Genomic DNA, 23311 nt, shown 5'->3' on the forward strand with positions numbered 1-23311 from the left:
GCTCAATGAAAAAAAGAAAATATAGTGTTTTATTATTTTATTACTTTTAGTTTTTTACTCAATTCTTCCCAAACCCGATCATACCCGAACAGACGTTTTCGGGCTGGGTAGGGCCTAAATATATGCTAATTAGTGAGGCTGTCCCAGTTAGGGCCGGGTTTTACATTTCAGGCCTGTTGAGAACTCTACAATAAAGTCTATATAATAATTATCATCACTATGTACAGTATGTGTGTATATGTATATGTATTATCATTATTAATATCATCATAATCAATATCATTATTTTTATTATTAGTGTGGTTCCCCGACAGGGCAACACACTGTAGTTCTGGCGAAACTTTATTTTCACCACTAGATAAACTTTTTTGTGAATCAGATGCAATGAAGGAAGAACATTTGAGGAGTGGTGTTAGCTGGAGTATTGGTTGAGCTTCACATGACAGTTAACTTGATGCAGAATATAGTCACAGCAACCACACTTACAATTTCCAATTGCATCTTTCTAGTTATTATAATTTTATTATTATTACGTATTATTGCATATTTTGTTGAACAAATGGCGATTGGTTGCTGTACCGCTGTTAGAGTGCAATTAGTTAATGAAAATGACTTAATTAATGTATTTGAAGTCCTCCACTAATTAACATGTGAAACAGGGTTTTTTCAAGAGAATGCTGAATATTATTCACGTCAATGATTATTATTTATGAGTTGTCATGACAGGACAGCCAAAACGTAATGCTGATATCAACAGTTTACTGCTGACATGATGTTTTCATGTTTGAATTGTATTTCATTATTATATCCGGACTAACAATGCTCCCCAAAGTCTCTGTGACACTTCTAGAGGCTGCAGTCTCTTATCTAACCCAAAGGTCTTCAACAGGGGGTCTGGGACACCTAGGGGGTCCTCAGAGTTACTACAGGGGGTCCTCCAAATCTTTGTGTGATAGAAACCTTTTTCCCTGTTTTAGTTCCCCGCTAAAATGATTGACAGACAGGTCTAACCAAACCGAACGAGAGGCACCCTGATTGGTTAGAGTTCTGGAGGCAGACTGCAGTGTCTCAGAGACTTGTCGTTAGCCATCTGAATAAAATACAATAAAATATACATCTGTTTATGTCAGCAGATAACTGCTTATATCAGCTTTAAGAGTTAAATTAGACTACTATTAATAAACTATACCGTATGTATATTAATGCATACATACTATACTGCATGTATATATTCATGTATTACATGTTCATATTATTGATACATACACACTAGACTGCCTACCCTTAGACTACTATTAAAGGGGAATACCACTCCTGTTACTATCATTAAAGGTATAGTACGTTTCAGTTTCAGTTTTCATGTAGGCTAGGTGACAGGCGGGGGCCTTCCTCCAATCATGATCAAGTGGGGGCGGGCCTTGGTGCGAGTAAGGCTGCCCCCACTCGACCATGATTGGAGGAAGGCCACCACTCTATCCTAATTGGAGGAAAACCTGTCACCCAACAGTTTTTGAAACTGTTTTTTTCTCCTCACGGGATAAGGCTGAAGTCCAAATATGGACCAAATACTCTATAGTTGTACTATGAGAACATAACACTCTATAGTAACTAGTACTATCAGAACATAACACTCTATAGTAACTAGTACTATCAGAACATAACACTCTATAGTAACTAGTACTATCAGAACATAACACCTTACCAGACCTTTTTCTTAGTATTAATTATATTAATGCCATACAGTAGTTCAATGTTGAAAGTGAGTGGTATTCCCCTTTAAAACCAGAGCTCATATAGTAAGTATATACAGTAGGCCTTATAGTAAGTATATTAATGTATATACAGTATTAGTATGTATGTATATACACTACAGTATAGTATGTATACTTGTATCCTAGACCCTCATAGACTACTATTAACACCAGAGCTACACATCCATAGAACCAATGCAAAGTCACTACAACAATAAAATGCATATTTATTGACAGTCATGACAAACAGCAACAGTATGGACTTTTATTTTCTTAACTTTTATTTTTTTTACTGTTGTTGTTTCCTGATAAACTTTGAATTTATGTGACGTCAGTTTAATGTTTTATTTTTGGTTCCACTTTGTTGGTTGTTTTTCAACACGTGTGTGTATGTGCGTGTGTGTGTGTGTGTGTGTGTGTGTGTGTGTGTGTGTGTGTGTGTGCGCGTGTGTGTGTGTGTGTGTTTGTGTGTGCATGCGTGTGCGTGCATGTACTTTCATTCCGTTGTGCTGGTAGAATAAGGCAGTATAAGTGGTTTCTATTTTCTGTTATTTCTCATCTCTTTGTTTGTTGTGTTGATCATTGTTTCATGGACTCAGTGTAATCCTTGCTGCTTGACAAGTAGATATTAATGTTAAAGTTATTATGTAGAGTAGATATTAATGTTAATGTGTAGAGTAGGTATTAATGTTAATGTTAATATGTAGAGTACGGTGGTCTCCTGATGGCTTTGTCCTAGTTTTTTCAAAGGATGGAGTTTCGCCTCTGGCCCGTGGCTGAATGGCTGAAAGGTGTAGTGTCACTTTGAAATAAAGAAAATATTTCTGTGGGTGCGGCTAAGGAATCTGGGGGTGTTACTAATTTAGGTACCTAAATATGATTCTATGGAAACCAGTTTGGCATCGGGGACAATCTCAACCGGAGACCACTGTAGGTATGTAGTACTGTGTGAGTTTCTAGAAGACTGCTTTGAATAGAATCTGGACTAATATTTAGTCAATTATTATTAAAAAGGTTTATGCCAGCGTAGCGCCACAACTGTCATACACTCAATACAATCAATCTCATGTTTGTTTAATTTGTATTTTTTTATTTTGATCAATTTCTCGTCCTTTTATATTTCGGTACTAAACAAAATGTTCTGTGGGTTTATTCAGCTACAAAGGCCTTTGCACTGATACCTTGACCATATAGGGATATGAATAATAATAATAATAATAATAATAAATTAATAGATTACTAATTATTGATTCTGTTTTTACTGCTCCTTCAAAGGCTATCAATCACTGAAGCCCTGTTCCGAAAGTCTCCAGAAAATAGCCGATCTACAAGCTCACAATGAGCTATATAGATTTGCTATTTCATTTTATTTTTTTCATTATTCTTTTGTTTTGTTTTTTTACTTTTGAAAATTGATGAAAATTCTTGAATTGTTTGGGGGGGTTGTAATGTAAAAAAGTGGTTCATGGAACAAACAGATCTGTAAACCCACTGTTCATTCCATTGAGGTTCTACAGATCTGTTGTACAATGCCTGTACGTGCATGATAGCAAAACAAGAGAAAGTAAAACTCATTAATCTCATCTGTGAAAAGCTGTTTTTAACCAATACATAAATAAAGTTGTTTTTTCTTTCTTAACTTTTTTGACTGGAGTCTGTTGTTGTTGTTGGCTCTTAAAGGGACAGTTGACAAAAGGACTTCTTTTCTATGGATTACCAGATTACTAGATTACTACTAGATTACTACTCACATCATGGAGACTTCAAGTCATGGATATTTATTTGTTTTTGTCGCATTCCTAAGCCAATAATGTGATGACCAGCAACGGTTCCCTATGGAGACAAAGAGCCTGCATTGAGTCTCCTCAAATTCACCATTTGTCATTCTTCTGATTGGTTCCTGAGACTCCCTGACTGGCCAACCAGAAAAAAAAAATCATTCACTTTTGCTACCGGGGGTGGAGTTATGCGGTGGGACAGTCATTTCGTTCTTTCACCATGGTACTTTAAATAGCAATAATGAGGCTATGAAAAATCTTTTTTCCCCATTCACTTCCATTATAAGAATAGTCTGCCCTGGATTTTCTGTCCCACAGGGATTAAACTAATTAAAACATGTATTTTCGGGGGAAAAACCCTGTTTTGCAATGCAACTACTGTAAGTTTTTGTTCCTTTTTTTATTAATATTGCATAGATGTTTTTCTTTTGGTACTTTAAATAGCAATAATGATGCTTTGAAAAAAATAATTCCCCCCATTCACTTCCATTATAAAAACAATCTGCCCTGGCTTTTTTGTCCCACCTAGTAACAGAGCAAATGCATGGGGCGGGATTTGACAAAGAGTGGATTATTGGCTGAGGGATAAAACAGAAACTAAAAAATATCCATGACTCTCAGTGTCCATGGGGTGAGTAATTTAGTAATCAAGCAATCCATAAAAAAAAGTAATTTTGGTGGTGATCTATCAGCATCAGAAACCAGCTACCAGTATGTCCAAAATGTAAACTTTTCAGCATTCTTTTATGTTTTAAACCAGGGGTCTTCAACGTTTTCAGGCCAAGGACCCCTTAGCTGAGAGAGAGATGAAGCAGGGACCCCCAGATTCCATATAGTTTCATTGCTTGACAGCACAATCATCAGTGTATTTTGGATTCATGTCAATTTGCGTTTTCAGATATTTAACCACTTGAACCGTCATTACCTAATAAACTTCACCTTTCACTCTTTACTTAGTCTGCTCTTTTTTCCCCCTCTACACCAAACCTCTGTCCGGAAATAGCTTGTAGATCTGCTATTTTCGGCTGAAGTTCTCAGAATATGGACGTTGGGGTTCAAGTGGTTAATATAAAATGAGAAGAGGAGAAAAAAAAGTTTCTATCACACAAAGATTTGGAGGACCCCCTGTAGTAACTCTGAGGACCCCCTAGGGTCCCGGACCCCATGTTGAAGCCAATAAGAATCCAGTATTGAACAGGTGACCACAAAAAGTGGTAGAACTAGAAGCAGTGCTCTTCCGAGCACAGGTCTCCACCAGGCCAGGCGTCCTGGTGGTGCTACTGTATAATAGGCCAGTGTAAAAAGGGTGGCATATGTTCTTCACCTTAGGCCTTTCATGGCAATCGGACACTGCATGCATGATTTGAGGCATTGTGTTAAAAAAAAATGTTTTGCTAAAGTCTACCTGCTGGTGGCGCTATAACAGGCCAATGTGAAAAGGGTAGCATTTGTTACTTGACATAATGGGAATATGTGTGGCAAATTTCACGGTAATCGCAAGCTGCGTTGATAATTTGAGGCATTTTGTTCAAAAACTGAGCAATCCTGCAAACTTTGGAAGCTAATATTAGCCAATCAGGATGGAATATGAAATATCAGACGGATCAGACTTGATCACATGACTATAGAGATATTGTGTTCTGATTTGTGTTATTTTTGGAGAAAATCTGAAGGAATAAAATCCAAAAATGTGTTTTACATAAGTCGGCCCAAAGGTGGCGCTATAAAAGGCTGATGTGAAAAATGCAGTGAAAAGGTTTTTCCTTGGCCTTTAGGGAGTGTGTGTACAAAGTTTGACACTGATCGGTGGAGTTATAGGTAAAACCACAAATCGACCTGTTATAGCGCCACCATGAGGCTGATTTAAAAAAAAATGGCATTTCTTCCTCGGCCTAGTGGGAATGTGTGTGTGCGCGATTTCATGACAATTACACTTTGCGTTTGTGATCGAGATACTGCCTACCGATTTAGGATTTTTTGACAAAATCTGTAAGAGTAGTGTACAGAAATATGTTTTGCGAACATCGGCCCTCATGGTGGCGCTAGAACAGGCCCATTTGAAAAATGTGGGTCAGGGGTTCTGAATTGGCATCCAGGAAGTGTGTGTGCTAATTTTGGCAGCGACCGGCCCAACGGCGACTGAGATTAGGTGGTAACAAACTGCGAGGACGCACGGACGCACGCACGCACGGACGGATGGAGGGGAAAAACATACTCTCCCCCATGCCTTCGGCTGGTGGAGACAAATATACGTTTAAACACATACTGCCATAGGCCGTAGGGCCGTCACACACTGAATGTGTCCTCGTACTTTATATGAATCCAAATACAGCTCAGGTGGAGTCAGAACTGCTTTATACTTTTCATTGGGTCAATATTTGTAATATTTGTCGTGCACGCACGCACGCACGCACGCACGCACGCACGCACGCACGCACACACACACACACACACACACACACACACACACACACACACACAACACAAACACACACACACACACACACACACACACACACAGACACACACACACACACACACACACATTGCATCATGAGCTGAAAATAGGTCTTATTTCTGTAGCTCAGCCTGGCTGGTACCAATGACCCTGATCTGTGTGTGTGTGTGTGTGTGTGTGTGTGTGTGTGTGTGTGTGTGTGTGTGTGTGTGTGTGTGTGTGTGTGTGTGTGTGTGTGTGTGTGTGTGTGTGTTTGTGATAATATAAAAGACTCAGCTCCAACTTTCCTATTTAACCTTTTCTTTTCTTTTCTTTTCTTTTCTTTTCTTTTCTTTTCTTTTCTTTTCTTTTCCACAGGAGTCTAAATGAGAACACATGTTAGACCTGACCTCTGAGAGAGAGAGAGAGAGAGAGAGAGAGAGAGAGAGAGAGAGAGAGAGAGTATCAATAAACTGATACAATGAATCCTTGTGGGTTTTAACCACCAGACAGTGGTTCTTAGCAGTGTTGATGTTGTTGACTAAAACTATAACGAAAAATGTTTGTCGACTGCGTTTTTTTCACTGACAAAAACTAAATAAAAATTAAGCTGTAAAGACTAAAACTATTAAGACTAAATATATTGACCATTTCGTCAACAAAATAAAAACTAAAACGTTAGGGAGGGACTAGTGGAGAAGAGAGTCATTTTATGTTTGGATGCTCTCAGTTGTTGCGTGCTCAAAATAGCCGATCTACACGCTCACAACGCGTCGCGCTTTTTTCAGCACGCAACCAATTGTAAAATCAGTATGATATAGTCAACTAAAATTAGACTAAAACTAAAACTTTTCAATTATGACTAAAACTAAATCAAAATGTGCTGTCAAAAACAACATTGGTTCTTAGAGTGGTCCGGGACCCCCATTGGTCCTTGAGGGGCTTCCAGGGGGTCCCCAGCCAAATGATTGAAAGTTTGGAACCAAATGGACCCTTACAGGTCTGTTACTCTGAGAGTGTACAAATGGAACCAAATGAACCCTTACGGGTCTGTAACTCTGAGAGTGTACACATGGAACCAAATGGACCCTTACAGGTCTGTATCTTTGAGAGTGTACACATGGAATGGACCCTTACGGGTCTGTAACTCTGAGAGTGTACAAATGGAACCAAATGGACCCTTACGGGTCTGTAACTCTGAGAACAGTTGTGTTAAAGGACAACTTTGTTTTTTTTACAACAACGGTTCATATTTTAGATTGTAAGTAGAGAAAAGAAAATGTTTTCGTTTGCTTCGTTCTATTGTTTTATCGCGTTTACCGTGCTAAAATATGTGGCATGCGTACGCATGGGGGCATGCGTACAAGTGGCTAAATATGTCTTTTTAGACACAATAAGCCAGCAGTTTCTTTATTGCTATTTACAGTAACACTTCTAGCCCCCATAAGTCACATCCAACCATGGAAGGTTGCGTTGTATCTTGGGAATGGGCTTATTCTGGGTAAAATGACATATTTAGCCACTTGTACGCATGCCCCCAAACACTGACATAAGAATCTCTAAAACAATAGAAAGAAGTCAATTAAATCATTTTAACAATCATCTTTTATAATATTTAATTACAATCTAAAATATGAACCCTTGCTGTAAAAAAAACTAAAGTTGTCCTTTAAAACTGCTGCATGTAGTATGTACAGTAAGAGAGATAGTTTGTGTAGAGGAGTGTGTGTGAGTGTGTGTGTGTGGGCGGGCGTGTGTGTGTGGGCGCGTGTATGCGTGTGTAACGGAGGTGAACCGAACCTCCCCACCCGGTTTCGGACCCGGGTCTCCCGCGTGAATGTCCAATATCTTAACCATCACTCCAAAGGGACATCCCTATGGAACGAGAGCGGATACTAGACTTTTGAGGCTTCAGGCTGGGGCTGCGACTCATCACACTGTGCGACCCACCACACGTGCGTACGCGCGCGTGTGTGTGTGTGTGTGTGTGTGTGTGTGTGTGTGTGTGTGTGTGTGTGTGTGTGTGTGTGTGTGTGTGTGTGGGCGCGCGTGTGTGCGTGTGTGTACCAGATGGTGTAAAGATGATGAAAGGTTGTATTGACATCTATAATGTGTTCCATCAGGACATCATGTAGCGACACACAACATTACACTAACACACACACACACACACACACACACACACACACACACACACACACACACACACACACACACACACACACACACACACACACACACACCATGTAGCGACACACAACACTACACACCTAACACACACCATGCAGTGGTGTAACTAAGTACATTTACTTAAGTACTGTACTTAAAGGGGAAGACCACCCATTTTGAATATTGAACTATGTCATTAATATACCTTAGAGGAGTTGTGTGGAAATAATAAAAAAGTTCCCCCTCTTCTGTGTTGCCAAGAACTGAAGGATTGATTTTGGGGTTTGTATTGTAAAGTACAATGTGTGATGTCATCAAGTTGTAATTTGCAATACAAACCCCCAAATCAATCCTCCAGTTCTAGGCAACACAGAAGAGAGGGAACCTTTTTTTTATTTCCACACAACTCCTCTAAGGTATATTAATGACATAGTTCAATATTGAAAATGGGTGGTCTTCCCCTTTAAGTACACATTTTAGGTATTTGCACTTTACTTGAGTATTTCCGATTTCCAATACTTTCCACTACATCTCAGATCCAAATATTGTACTTTTACTCCACTACATTTATTTGAAAACTTTAGTTACTAGCTACTTTGTAGATATAAATTATGATGTTATAGAACATACATAAACCACTGTAGCCCTATTTTATACCTCGCATCGCGACGCGTTGTGAGCTTGTAGATCGGCTATTTTCAAACATATTGTACTTTTACTTTTGGTACTTTAAGTACATTTTGACGCCAACACTTTCGTACTTTTACTCAAGTACATTTTGAATTATAGACTTTTACTTGTGACGGAGCACTTCTACATTGCAGTATTGATACTTTTACTCAAGTAAAGAAATGGAGTACTCTTTCCACCACTGACACACTATGCAGGGACACACAACATTGCACACACTAACACGCACATGATGTAGGAACGCACAACAGGACACACTGAACCAAACAAACACACACTGTCCCAGACAGTGCTAAACAAGAACACTTCCTTTAAAACAGCCTTAGGATCTAAAACTCATCTATATGCAGCCCCCCCCCCCCCCCCCCCACACACACACACACACACACACACACACGTGTACATGCGCACACACACACACACACGCACGCACGCACGCACGCGCGCACACACACACACACACACACACACACACACACACACACACACACACACATACACTGTGTACATGCAGCTAATCTCCATCCAAATCCCATTAACGCAAAACAAACGCAGCAGCCAGCGATGCAGGATATTGTGCTGCCTTGTTTACAGTACGCCGGTCCCTGAGAACATGGAAGACAGCTGAGAGAGGAGAGGCACTCAACATGGGAAAAAGAGAGGAGAGACAACAATGGGAGAGTAGAACTACTTCAAAGACAACAATAGGGAGTGTTGGGGAAGTTACTTTGAAAGCGTAACTTGTACAGTTACAAGTAACTCACCATGGCAGTAACTCGATCAAGTTAAAGTTATACCCCTGGAGAAATGTAACTTATGAAGTTTCAAGTTACATAGAAAAAGTAACTTGAATAACTTGAGTTACTTTTTTTTTTCAGCGTTAAATTGAGAATGTACATTTGGTGTACATGAAACAAAATATAATATCCTACAAAATAGTCAAATGCCAGTAGAAATATGTCTCTCAACTGAGTTTTGTGTTATTTTAAAAAGTTTGACATTTTCTTTAGTAAACATCTGTGTTCCTAAAATAAAGTCAAAAAATAAGAAAATTATGATCAGTTGAGGACATTCGATCGTCAATCATAACAACACTTAAATGTAAAATGATAACTTCGCTTGTAACTTCTTGTAACTTGTAACTTGAGCCAAACATGACCCAAAAAGTATCTCAGTTACTTGACGAGTTACAGAAATATGAATTGTAACTCAGTTACCAGCAAGTTACAGCAAAATGTAACTCAGTTACGTGACTCAGTTACATGTAACTTTAACTTCCCCAACACGGACAATAGGAGAGTGGAAATACTTCAAAGACAACAATAGGAGAGAGTAGAAATACTTCAAAGACAACAATAGGCCTGGTGTGAAGCATTATTGTCTTCTCAGCTGAGAGGGAACGGTCCCTAAAACAAACACATGCTGATGTTTTGTCGCCGACTGGAATCGGTTGAACTGTGGAAAGTTTGACTCACGATCAAAAAGGCCTGTGGAATTCCTCTGGAAACAACGCAGACCTGTGTCCAGCGTGTCCGCCGTGCTCTCTGTCGCGTTTCGAGACTTGACTCTCCACTCCATATGTCATACGCAGTGGCGTCAGTTCAGAAAAAGCTAAGGTATGGCAACATGACTTGGTATCTTGCACGCGCGCCTTCGCGCGTGTGCAAGACACCAGTCATGTTGCCATACCTTAGCAACAGGCATGATACATTAAGAAGTACATTTTATTTTTTCCCCGTTTCTACTACTTTCTTGGGCTGGATATGGATTCCTCGTGATGCCGGTGGTGATACCTACCTACCTACCTACCTACCTACCTACCTACCTACCGACCTACCGACCTACCGACCTACCTACCGACCTACCGACCTACCTACCGACCTACCGACCTACCTACCTACCTACCTCCATACATACATACATACATACATACATACATACATACATACATACATACCGGTACATACATAACATACATACATATACATACGTACGTACCTAGCCTCGGAAACCCAGGCTTTTATTTTGGCAATGGGAAGAAAAATAAAAGCCTGGTGTAACCTGCTGCAATTTCTGGCATAGGAAGTGGGAGGCGGGCCATGGCACAGATCGTGAACCAATAGGATCCACCGGCTGTTTTCAGCCGGTGAATCCGCCCCCTCTAGACCGAAATCAGCCTGTGTTAGGGAAGGCTAATACCTACCTCCCTGCTCCCGCCACACATACAGTACATACATACGTACATACCTGCCTACATACGCAACCGAACGCAGTAGGCTACTCGCGCGCTCTGCTGGCGCAAGTAATGATTGAACTAGATAATGAGCATCACTAGTGACCCCTACTGGTGGTTCAGTGTTTTAACCATATGACCTCTGACCATCCTACAATAGCTTTAGAATGTTGGGTTTTAGCACTGGGCGAAAAGAGCAAGAATCCCAAAATATCGAATTTTTATTCTTTCTGGAATACGGGCATTTCCGTCACATATCCTGACTTTTTTTGATATGCACTATATCTGGTCAAATATGAACCAAATATACATCATGAAGACAATATGGTGTACTAGGATACAAGCAAATATTTTATTTTTGTCATATATATGTTCTGTAAATGACCTTAGGTCATATCTGTAAATATCTGATCACAATATTCTTTCTAGAATACTTGATGTGTCAAATATTGAGTTCATATATGACCTAAAGTCATATCTTTACAGTGGATCTGCTAGAGAATACTGACCATTTCTGAGGCATATTTAAGGTTTTGTTGACATCAACCATATCTTATCAAATATGGACAAAGTATACATCTCCTTGTCATATACAAAGTATGCATATATGTAATGAAGTAAAATATGAATATACTGACAGCATATTTTGACAAGAATAATGGCAACATCTGTAGCATATATCATCAACGATGTTCATATCAAATATACTTACTACAGATTTTGCCATTTGGCATGTTTTGTGTGAGATATTTAACTGATATTGATAGGTCATGAAACAGAGCATTTCTGATGCATATATGAGTTCCATAAAAATGCCATATCTGGTCAAATATGAACCCAATATATATCATGGAGACAAATGTTGTACTAGGATACAGGCGTAATTTTAATTTTGTCAAGTATATGTTCCATAAATTACCTCAGGTCATATCTGGAAATATCTGATCATAATATTTTTTCTAGAATACTTGATGTGTCAAATAGTGAGTTCATATATGACCTAAAGTCATATCTATACAGAGGATCTGCTAGAGAATACTGACCATTTCTGATGCATGTTTAAGGTTTTGTTGACATCAACCATATCTTATCAAATATGGATGAAGTATACATCTCCTTGCCATATACAAAGTATGAATATATGTAATGCAGTATATATGAATATACTGACACCCTATTTAGATTAGAATGATGGCAATATCTGTAGCATATATAATCAACGATTTTCATATCAAATATACTCACTACAGATTTTGCCATTTGGCATGTTTTGGGTGAGATATTTAACTGATATTGATGGGTCATGAAACAGAACATTTCTGATGCATATCCTAGGTTCCATGGAAATGCTAGATCTGGTCAAATATGAACCCAATATACATCATGAAGACAATATGTTGTACTAGGATACAAACAACATTTTATTTTTGACATGTATATGTTCTGTAAATAACCTCAGGTCATATCTGGAAATATCTGATCATAATATTCTTTCTAGAATACTTGATGTGTCAAATAGTGAGTTCATATATGACCTCAAGTCATATCTTAACATTAGATCTGCGAGAGAATACTGACCATTTCTGAGGCATATTTTAGGGATTTGTTGACATCACTCATATCTTATCAAATATGGATGAAGTATACATCTCCTTGTCATATACAATTTATGACTATTACCTAATGCAGTATATAAGAATATAATGACACCCTATTTTGAGTTGAATGGCAGTATCTTGAGCATATATTATCAATGATTTTAATATGAAATATAACTTTTACTGATTTAGCTATTCGCCCTGTTTTGGGTGAGATATTTAACTGATATTGATAGGTCATGAAACAGAGCATTTCTGATGAATATCCTGAGTTTCATGGAAATGCTAGATAAAGACAAATGTTGTACTAGGATACAGGCGTAATTTTAATTTTGTGAAGTATATGTTCCATAAATTACCTCGGGTCATATCTGGAAATATCTGATCATAATATTTTTTCAAGAATACTTGATGTGTCAAATAGTGAGTTCATATATGACCTCAAGTCATATCTTTACAGTGGATCTGCTAGAGAATACTGGCCTTTTCTGAGGCATGTTTATGGTTTTGTTGACATCAACCATATCTTATCAAATATGGACAAAGTATACATCTCCTTGCCATATACAAAGTATGTATATACGTAATGAAGTATATATGAATATACTGACACCCTATTTTGATTAGAATGATGGCAATATCTGTAGCACATGTCATCAAACGATTTTCATATCAAATATACGCACTACAGATTTTGCCATTTGGCATGTTTTGGGTGAGATATTTAACTGGTATAGATAGGTCATGAAACAGAACATTTCTGATGTATATCCTGACTTTCATGGAAATGCTAGATCTGTTCAAATGTGAACCAAATATATAGCTTGGAGACAAATGTTGTACTAGGATACAGGCGTAATTTTAATTTTGTCAAGTATATGTTCCATAAATTACCTCAGGTCACATCTGGAAAAATCTGATCATAATATTCTTTCTAGAATACTTGATGTGTCAACTAGTGAGTTCATATATGACCTCAAGTCATATCTTTACAGTGGATCTGCTAGAGAATACTGATCATTTCTGAGGCATATTTAAGGTTTTGTTGACATCAACCATATCTTATCAAATATGGATGAAGTATACTAATATACTAAATAATGGGAATATCTGTAGCATATATCATCAACGATTTTCACATCAAATATACGTACTACAGATTTTACCATTCTGCCTGTTTTGAACGAGATATTTAACTGATATTGATAGGTCATGAAACAGTACATTTTATGCATATCCTGAGTTCCATAGAAATGCTAGATCTGGTCAAATATGTACCCAATATACATCATGAAGACAATATGTTGTACTAGGATACAAGCAACATTTAATTTTTGTCATGTATATGTTCTGTAAATGACCTTAGGTCATATCTGTAAATATCTGATCACAATATTCTTTCTAGAATACTTTATGTGTCAGATATTGAGTTTATATATGACCTCAAGTCATATCTTTACAGTGGATCTGCAAGAGAATACTGACCATTTCTTAGGCATATTTAAGGTTTTGTTGACATCAACCATATCTTATCAAATATGGATGCAGTATACATCTCCTTGTCATAATGCAGTATATGTAAATATTTTGGCAGCCTATTTTGATAAGAATAATGGCTATATCTGTGGCATATAATGATATTAATAGGTCATGGAAATTGACAGAATTGGGTGATTTATACTGGGCAAAACAGACCAGACCAGTGTCATTGATATGTCATATTTGGTCAAATATGAACCCGATATCATGAGGACATTATATAAGGAAACCAGTTACATCTTATCTTTGTCATTTGTGTTCTAAATATCACTTTATATCTTATTTTTGTCATGTGTGTTTCAAAATATGACTGTATGTCCTATCTGGACATTCTGATGAGCACTATCCTTTTCTAGAATACAGATCAAATCTATGGCATATCTGAATGTGTCCCATTTTCGATGGTTCGATCTTCTTGGCATAACCCATATCTAATCAAATATGGATGAAGTATGAACATGGCTTAATGCAGTGTACTGTCTGGAATGTTGATAACCTATTTTGAGAAGATGACAATAGGGCCTATACTGTATGTAATATATGATCACCTTTTGCCATATATTGGGCCTGTTGAGGGTGAACTGTCTAAACTGATATTTCATGAAAAGTGACAGAAACTGGTCATTTTTACTGGGTGAAATCCCCAACTTTTCTATGGAATACGAACCATTTCTTATTCTTAGTTTTCTATTACCTTGGAACCTTGGAAGACAGTGACAAATGTCATTTTTCACTTTATCCAAATTGAAAGTGTTCATTAGCGTTCTTGTGAAGTTTGGAAGTTATTAGCAAACGCGGCCACAGGTTCTGTTATCAAGGTTATGTCCCCCAGGTTATGGGATCAGCTCTGTTGTCACAGATACAGTCCCAGGCAGTGGATGGAATTATAGCTACAGGATGCAGTACACACACTCGCACCCTGTCACACAGACAAGAAACAGACAAGAAAGCAGTAGCGACAGCTACTAAAGGTCTTGTAAAGGGCTTGTGGAGCTGTGTCCACACAAGACTGCATTTATGAGCATAGCTTTGGATATCATGTCCATAGCACAATGTTTATTCACAGGCGCAATGTTAAACCTTGTTATTTGCACATTGTTGTTTGCACATAGAACCTAGCAGCCCGAAACAATGTAAGTGTAGTGGGTTGACCTTTCCTGTAGGCAATCCTTAATTATGTGATGCTCCCTAATCAACCCTAATCAAGACAGGTGAGACACAGATGACTGCTAATTTAATAAAAATGAAACACACCAGGCCATCATAGTAGATGGCTGGCTTGGGTTTATCTGGTGGTATGTTAGGTCACAGGGGGAGCGTATCGCTTTTACTACATGTCATCTTTTCGACACCCGACTCAAACCCTCACCCTAACCCTAACCTCCGTGGAGTGAGTCGTTAACCTTCCAGTCGAAATGATGGTCGTTCTAAAGAGCGTGATTTACCCGGTCACAAGTGCATGTCCATATTGGCATTCCCAGATATGGGTTTAAATTAATATTGATGACTCAGGGATCGACCACACTGGTTATCGTGAGACTGACACAATATTTATGACAACAGGGATCTTGGCAATATATGGAGATTGATATTAGGCATGAATGGCACACGCACAGACGGACAGACAGACATGATCTGCAGGTTTTCATGCTAAATAGATTTTAAACTTTGTCTAGTACAAGCAATTGATAAACTATTATATATTTCCCAACCTGACTTCATCTCTGCTCCTCTCTTTCATTCTGAACTGTGAATTTATGTGATATTTATTGGGGTGAAACCCAGGTGAAACTGGTTGCCCTGGCCACAAAATCATGCACTATTCATGGTTGTGGTAACGACTGACTTACTCAACATCAGGTAAATGACTGAATTACACACAGCCATGATCAAATGAGCAGCCTCCACTCCTGAAGTTTAACTAAGCATATAGGCTATGTGCACACAGTGAGTGCATAACCCAAAGTCTGCAAATCCTTTGAGTGCTCATATGTACCAGTATTGTATAATACAGATTACATCTATGGCATATCTTTGTGTGTCACAATTACATACAGTCTATCTTGGGTTCATATTATGTAAAATATCTAACTGATGCAAGTTACAAAAGAAATGGGTCGAGCTCAAGAGCTTTAAGTGGATACAGACTGTCTCACAGGTCAAAATGGGATTGGGCCTATAGATTCCAAAGACCTTACCAGGGAAGCTAAGCATAATGAGTCTGTTTTTATACCTTTAATAAACAAATGGAGTCAGCTTGTAAATGTCCTTATTTCTGTATGCATTGCAAAGGATTATGCTTTGCTGGGGATAAAAACAGAACCTCTCTGGTTAAAGACCACATAAAGTATGCAGTTGAAGGGACAGTAAGGTGTCATTACAGTTAGGGACATCTGAATGTTTATGAAATTAAATTAATTAGGATCATAGCATTCATTGGACTATCAGCGTCTCTCTTGAATGTAATGGTAGTTACAGGTAAGCATGAGCATTCAGTTAATCTTGGATGTGAACAAGACCAGTATAACTGGGGAGTTTATAGGCATGGACATAGTGAACAAGGTATCTAGCAAGAATGTCAAAGTTCCTTAATAAGCAACCCCTGAGGACACTATCCACTTCATTGATCCAGTGTACCATTACATTGGCTCAACAAAAAACTAAAGATAGACCGCAACAGTGCCGATTATAAACAAATGTGGGTTGTCCTTAAAGTCCAAGACCATTTCAATTTCAATGTTTTGAATCCTAAATAATAGCTAGTGTATCTAATCTGAAATGACAGGAACTTAGAGGACAAGTAGGCCTATATTTCTTCAGTGGGGGTATAACAAAATGCATTGTGGCCTAAACTCGGGCGATAAAGAGAGAAAGACAGACAGACAGACAGACAGACAGACAGACAGACAGACAGACAGACAGACAGACAGACAGACAGACATATAGGCACATGATGCTTATCTAACAGTACACAGCAGCACTGCTTTGATAATGACCTCTGAATCTTGAACCCTAGAGTCCATGATTAAAGGCATATCATTCAGCCACAGAAGGGCTTACATACAACTGTTAATGGAAAGGTCTTGACCTCAGCTGTCATAGGTCATTGTTGAACATCTATGGGACACCATCAAATGGGGTATACCCATTTAAAGATAAAAAACTCACACAATAACAACATATCCCATAATATCTCCTGGCACAGGGATCATCAATGTCTGTACATTGACACATGTGGTGAGACTTGTCTTTGTCCATGGTAGATGGCAAAAATATCATTCAGACAAAAATGTCCACCGCAAGCCAGCATGGCGATGAACCCTGCCTGGGGTATCCACAGTTTAATACTACATACTATTAACTATGAGGTTTATCAATGTGAAACATTATAGATGTGACATAGAACTTGTTACAAAGTGTACAAATCAGCCCAACATACACAACCCAGTATGGACGGGAACCCCTGTTTTATCCCTCAGGCGGGGGAACACATTTTTGTGTTGTTTTTCTGAAAACTTAGGTCAGGCTTTAGAAGGTATCGACCTTAGGTCTTAATGGGTTAAAAAAACAAACAGTAAAGATATATGGAATGGCAACCTGATATTAACTGCATTAGTTCTCGAAGTGGGGTCCTTGAGGGAGTTCCAGGGGGTCCCCCGCTAAATGATAGTTAGGAATGAAATGGACCCTTATGGGTAACTCATAGAGTGTACAAATGGAACCAAAATGGACCCATTAACATTGATTTTACAATAAATTGGGGTCTCAGATAGAAATGCCATAGAATGGGGTCCGTACTTAGACTAATGCATGTCAAACTGGGGTTCTTGCAATTAAAATAGTTGAGAATCACTGCTAGACTCATCAAAATCTTCTCTAATGGAAATGTTTCTTCTTTGAAATGTTTGAGATCCACTACCATACTGTATTCCTCAATGCTTCAGAAGCTTAATATAAAACTATCCTGCTTGAAATGAGTAAGCCTATAATACAATAAAAACATCATCATACAACAGACATGACATACACGGTTATATAAGCAAATTATCATCTGTAATTAAATCTGATATATATTATAGTTTGGAGGAAACATATGAAAGATGAAGGGAGCCATCTTTGTAGTTACAGAGAGGAACACAATATATGTGTTTTTATGGAAAGCAGTTTGAAAATCAACTACACTTCCCACAATGCAATTGCAAATGCCTGATTGGCTGTGTGTCATGTGACTGTGACGTGGCCAGCTACCATTGGCTCTGCTGAGAGCACACCCCCACTTTGAATCCAAACAGCCAGCAGCACACAGCACAGCAGTTACTGTACATTTGTCACCAACAGCAAGCATTGAGAGCTGCTTGTCTAAAAGTGATTTAGGATAAAGCTAAACGAAATAAAATCACTGTTGATTGTTGAACAGGAAGATAGGTTGCTGCCAATCTATTTGTGGGATTAAATCTACATTATGGAGACTTTTGGCACACAGAGAAGGAGTTTTGGAGCAGGGAGATGACACAGGTATGTAAAGCTATTTCAAGTGATTGCTTTTGCTTCCAGTATTTTTTACAACTTCACTATTTACAATTCATACTCCAGTGTTTTCAGCCCTTTTCATGTCAAGGACCCCAAAATCCAAAATGTAGACTATTTGGCTGCAGACCCCTTTTAATATGTGACAGGAACCCTCATTCCTGTTAAAATGTTTCCATTATACAAGGTCCATTATATATTCAGCAGTTAAATTGCTTTATTGTGACAGTAATCATTGCTATAGAGTGTTTGTTTAGTAACATGTTAGGTTGAGAACCACTGCACTAGTGGTCTATGAGGTGGTTCCAGGTGGTCCCCAGCTAAATAATGTTGATAACCAAATGGACCCCTATAGATATTTTAATTATTGTAAAATCAAACCAAATGGACAAGCTAAATTATTGTTACACATGATCTGCACTAAAGTATTGGGTATGAGACTGAGAGGCTAAATCTCACTAAATGGTGAACCATATGGCTCAAATACATAAATAATTGATATCAAAAAGGTTTGAAAAACACTGATTTAGTGCCATAGTTCTCAAAGTGGGAGTGGGAGCTAGTGAGTTACAGGAGTTCACACTGCATTGTGTGTGTGTGTGTGTGTGTGTGTGTGTGTGTGTGTGTGTGTGTGTGTGTGTGTGTGTGTGTGTGTGTGTGTGTCATGAAATGTGATCTTACCATAATCCCAGTAATCCTTAATAATATTCCATCATATTCAAGGGTTGTTGAGAAAGATACATTCAAATTAGACCACTGCAGAGGGCAGGTGTGTTTGTCCAGCCACCAGCTGACACTAGTTTGAATCTGCATCAAGGCAATTAGGCTATGCTTCTGCCCAGTCAAAATCATTTCAACAGAAAATGTACTTTAGTATTAGGCTACTTGAGTGACTTCACCAACAAGTAAGACAGTAATGCTAAATTCATAACTATATATTATTTTCTCCCACACAGGGTTGGTGACCTGGCAGAAAACCTACATTCAAAATAGGATGCCATCATGGAGAATATTGATGGAGTGGACACAAGAACTTCCTCATCCAAAATCCCACCTGCCTTATCAGAAGTAAGTGTGGTATTGCATTAATTTGGGGACATATGCCCTTACATTGGTTGTAATTTTAACAATAACAATAGGATTTCCTGGCATACCTGTGATCCTAGATTACTGAGGTACTACACTGTCTCTCTGCATTCTATGTATGTGTTAACCTTGCTCACTGTAAGTCGCTCTGAATTAAAAGCTTCTGCTAAATGCCTAAATTGTAAATTTGATTTGACACAGTTGAAGTTAACAGATTGCGCACTGACTAATATTGAAAAATGTAATATTGGTGCAAGTGATTTGTTTGAAAAGGTTAGTTTTCTATTCAAACATTAGTGATTTCTATAATGTTTTCTAAATTAAATAACAGGGGTCTCCCTTCACTGCAACTTGCAACTCTAGATTATTTTTAAACATGTTGAATCTAGAGCTGCAACAACCTTTGGCAGCCCATACATCTAAACAGAAAACAGAAAACAAAAGGTGAGTTTAAAATAATTTGGTACTGTCAGATGGGACTGTTTGTTTGGATGTACGGGCAGTCAATAGTTAGTGGTGCAACTCTGGATTGCAGATTTGTACATTTGGTCTCACTATCCTTTTGAGATGCCTTTATTATATATTTAGAGTTCATTTAGTTGTATTTGTTGTTTAATTCACTAGAGGCTTGCAATAGAGCTTATGAAAACCTAAAGGCCAGCAAGAAGATGGAGCTGGATGGGCCCATAGAGGACGTGAAGAGGAGAAAGACGATTACCAGCAGGAGAGATCGGGTGAGTTATTGCCCTGTTGTATTACGGTTGCATTTGTTTGATCATGTGAATTATCAATTACCTTATGTAAGGGATATAACAGTGAGGTGGTCATTGCTGAGAAATGGTTTCACTACTCACAAAAACACAAAGGCAGGTTTATGATCTTAAGCTTATTCTACAGGTCTGGGCAATAGCATTGTTGTCCAGTCCAGATAGGTGGCACACTTAGTATCCACACCTAGGACTCCGGAGGCCCCAGAGGTCGCAGGTACGATCCCCCGCTCCAGCTATCACTGCTCCCCTCTCCCCCGCGCTCCTTGTGGGCAGCACCGGGTTCGGCTGGGTTAAGCTGGAGAAAAAAAGCAGCTGGGTTGGGCTGCGATATCTGAATTTCCCTCGCGGGATGAGTAGGTATTCATTATTATCATGATGGTATCATGAAATTGCCTTCGAGTCAGTAAATATCAAACTGTTTACTCAAGTGTTGTGATGATTCCCAAGTGGGGGTCCACTGATGAGTAACTAATGCAACATTGTTTTCTCACCCAACAGTAAACATACCAATATACAGCATAAGTGTATACAGACTTTTTTTTTACGGCTTTCATTGTAAGCTTGTAGATTTTAACAATATTTATCAGTGGAACAGTCAACTAAATGTAATGAATCAACTCTTGCAAGTCCAAGTGCTTGTCAGGGTGGGCATCCCCCAGTTCAAGTATGATTATTATAATTTTTTCTAGACATAATATAGCCCCCATACAGTCATTTTGGATGGAAGCTGGCAGCAAGGGCTGCTGGTAGCAGTGAGTTGGATGATGCCTGCGACAAGCTGTTGAGCTGAAGTGGATGCATCTGTAAACCAATTGAAGAAGTAACTAATAACATTAGTTTTTCTTCCCATCTGTAACATGTAGAGTATTGTCATACAGTTCATATTGGATGAAAGTGATCTCTAGTTTTCCAGAGCTTTAAGGCCTATTGCATTGTTACATTGTGTTGCCAAGAACAGGGTCAGATTCATTTTGTGACCTTGAATAAGTGTTTCAGCTGGACCAGAATAATCCCTATTCTTTAAGATCCTAGTTGGTTTGGAGTTTGAAAAGGGTAGACATTAACGTGTTCCTGGCCCTTCTCTAGTCGCCAGCATTGATTATTGCCCTTATCAGTTTCATTCAACTTCCTCCTTAGTGGGCAGCAAGTGTAATGCAGGTAATCGCTTTTTTATTGCCAGGTTTGACAAGAGAAACAAGGGACTGGGTATAAGTCAAACAAGCACAAAAGAACTAGGCTAAGTTTGACCACTCTACAGTACACCGGCTATTTGAAAATGGCAGATCTATAAGGTTTGTTAACCATCTATGTGTGCAGTTAACCTGGTCATGTCTCCTCCTATCTATGCTGGCCTACAGCAGAGCTCAGAGTGGTCTCAAAATATGGTTAGCTGTTTGATATTAACTTGATTATAACAAATGAGGCAAATAAGCACATTTTATTTTTATTTATTTTTACTTTTTACAATGCAGGGCAACGGTTTAGGGAGTATGTTTGTACAATATTTATTCAGTGGAGTTATAAGCAAAACCCCAAATCAGCCTGTTATAGTGAAGACGGACAGCCAGGAGTGAAAACATTGTCTCCCAATGCCTTCGGCCTGGTGGAGACAACAAGCCTAAAATTGCTTATTATAAGCAGACAAGGCAAAACTGGGGGCCCCATATCAAAGGTTTTCCTTTTGACCAGAATGGGTGAATAGAACATGTTGAGTCTAACCTCCTCTTCCCATCTGTTACACAGCTCTTCAAGAAACAGGTCGGTGTTGGACAGAAGATACTGTCCAAAGAGGACCAGCTATACCTCAGCGGTGCAGCTGCAGACGCCAATTTCGTCAGTGACGAGGACAAAACTGTTTTCAAAATCAAATCACCAAAGTGGCGCTCATCACGGCTGTCCAAAATAATGGCGGACTGTCGGAAGGTCCTGGATGACAATAGGAAGAAGGGTGTGCAGCCCAGGTCCACCCATGTTCGCACCTATTGTGGACAATTTATGCCCTCCTGCAGAGGGCAAGCAGATCTACCTGCAGCAGAGTGAGGAGGACACCACTGGGACTTAGTAAGGCTTGTTATAGGCTCTGAGTACAACTGTACTCCTGGGTTTTTAGAAGGGGCATCACTTTTTCCTGTTCAGATTCCCATAGCTTTGTTTCATTGGCTCAGCAGCAGATTTGAACCAGAATAACCAGAACAAGCTATGGAAGAACGGGAAACATTTATGCCATCTTCTAGAAACCTGGGATTATAGTTTGCACAACGCCAATTAACGGTGGTGTTCTGTTCATGCTTTTGGTTCTGATTTGTTTATTCTGTCCAACAGTGACCTGTTTCAAATATTGTTCTTACCTACCTGGAGTGTGTTTTGGATGTGTTCTATTAATTTTATATTCAACAATCCCTGTGTGTGTGTGTGTGTGTGTGTGTGTGTGTGTGTGTGTGTGTGTGTGTGTGTGTGTGTGTGTGTGTGTGTGTAAATATTGTTCTCAAAATACTGTTCTTAGGTTTTAGCCCCCGTTTTAAAAGAACATTTAAAATAACATTTGCTCTAAAAAATAAATATTTGCTTAATTGCATTAAGTGATTTTCATGTGTTGAAATGTGTACCTTCATATTTAATTTTTTGACTATCATTTGGTGTAGAGAGAAAGGAGCGGACCTAGTATAGGCTCATGGGGACAATGAACTGTGTCCTGGTATGGTGAATCATCCTGATATGGTCCATGGATGGTAT

General features: G+C 38.7%; 1 protein-coding gene across 1 annotated transcript; it reads left to right on the forward strand.

Moving 5' to 3' along the window:
- The first annotated feature begins 19738 nt into the window (after positions 1 to 19738).
- LOC308300176 (uncharacterized protein) lies at positions 19739 to 22662 on the forward strand. Its single transcript, XM_080743977.1, has 3 exons — positions 19739 to 19790; positions 20433 to 20542; positions 22322 to 22662. Exons 2-3 carry the CDS (start codon positions 20477 to 20479, stop codon positions 22616 to 22618), a joined length of 363 nt encoding a protein of 120 aa, XP_080600103.1. The 5' UTR covers positions 19739 to 19790; positions 20433 to 20476; the 3' UTR covers positions 22619 to 22662.
- Positions 22663 to 23311: the final 649 nt, after the last annotated feature.

The sequence above is a fragment of the Nannobrachium achirus genome (genome assembly GCF_963921795.1).
Source record: "Nannobrachium achirus genome assembly, chromosome: 16".
In the NCBI taxonomy this organism is placed as follows: Eukaryota; Metazoa; Chordata; class Actinopteri; order Myctophiformes; family Myctophidae; genus Nannobrachium; species Nannobrachium achirus.

What these genes read in the sequence shown, in the direction of transcription:
- LOC308300176 (XM_080743977.1), top strand. Translation starts at nt 20,477, where the DNA reads ATGGAGCTGGATGGGCCCATAGAGGACGTGAAGAGGAGAAAGACGATT. An exon ending in TTACCAGCAGGAGAGATCGG is followed by an intron (nt 20,543 to 22,321) that starts GTGAGTTATTGC and finishes TCTGTTACACAG; the next exon opens with CTCTTCAAGAAACAGGTCGG.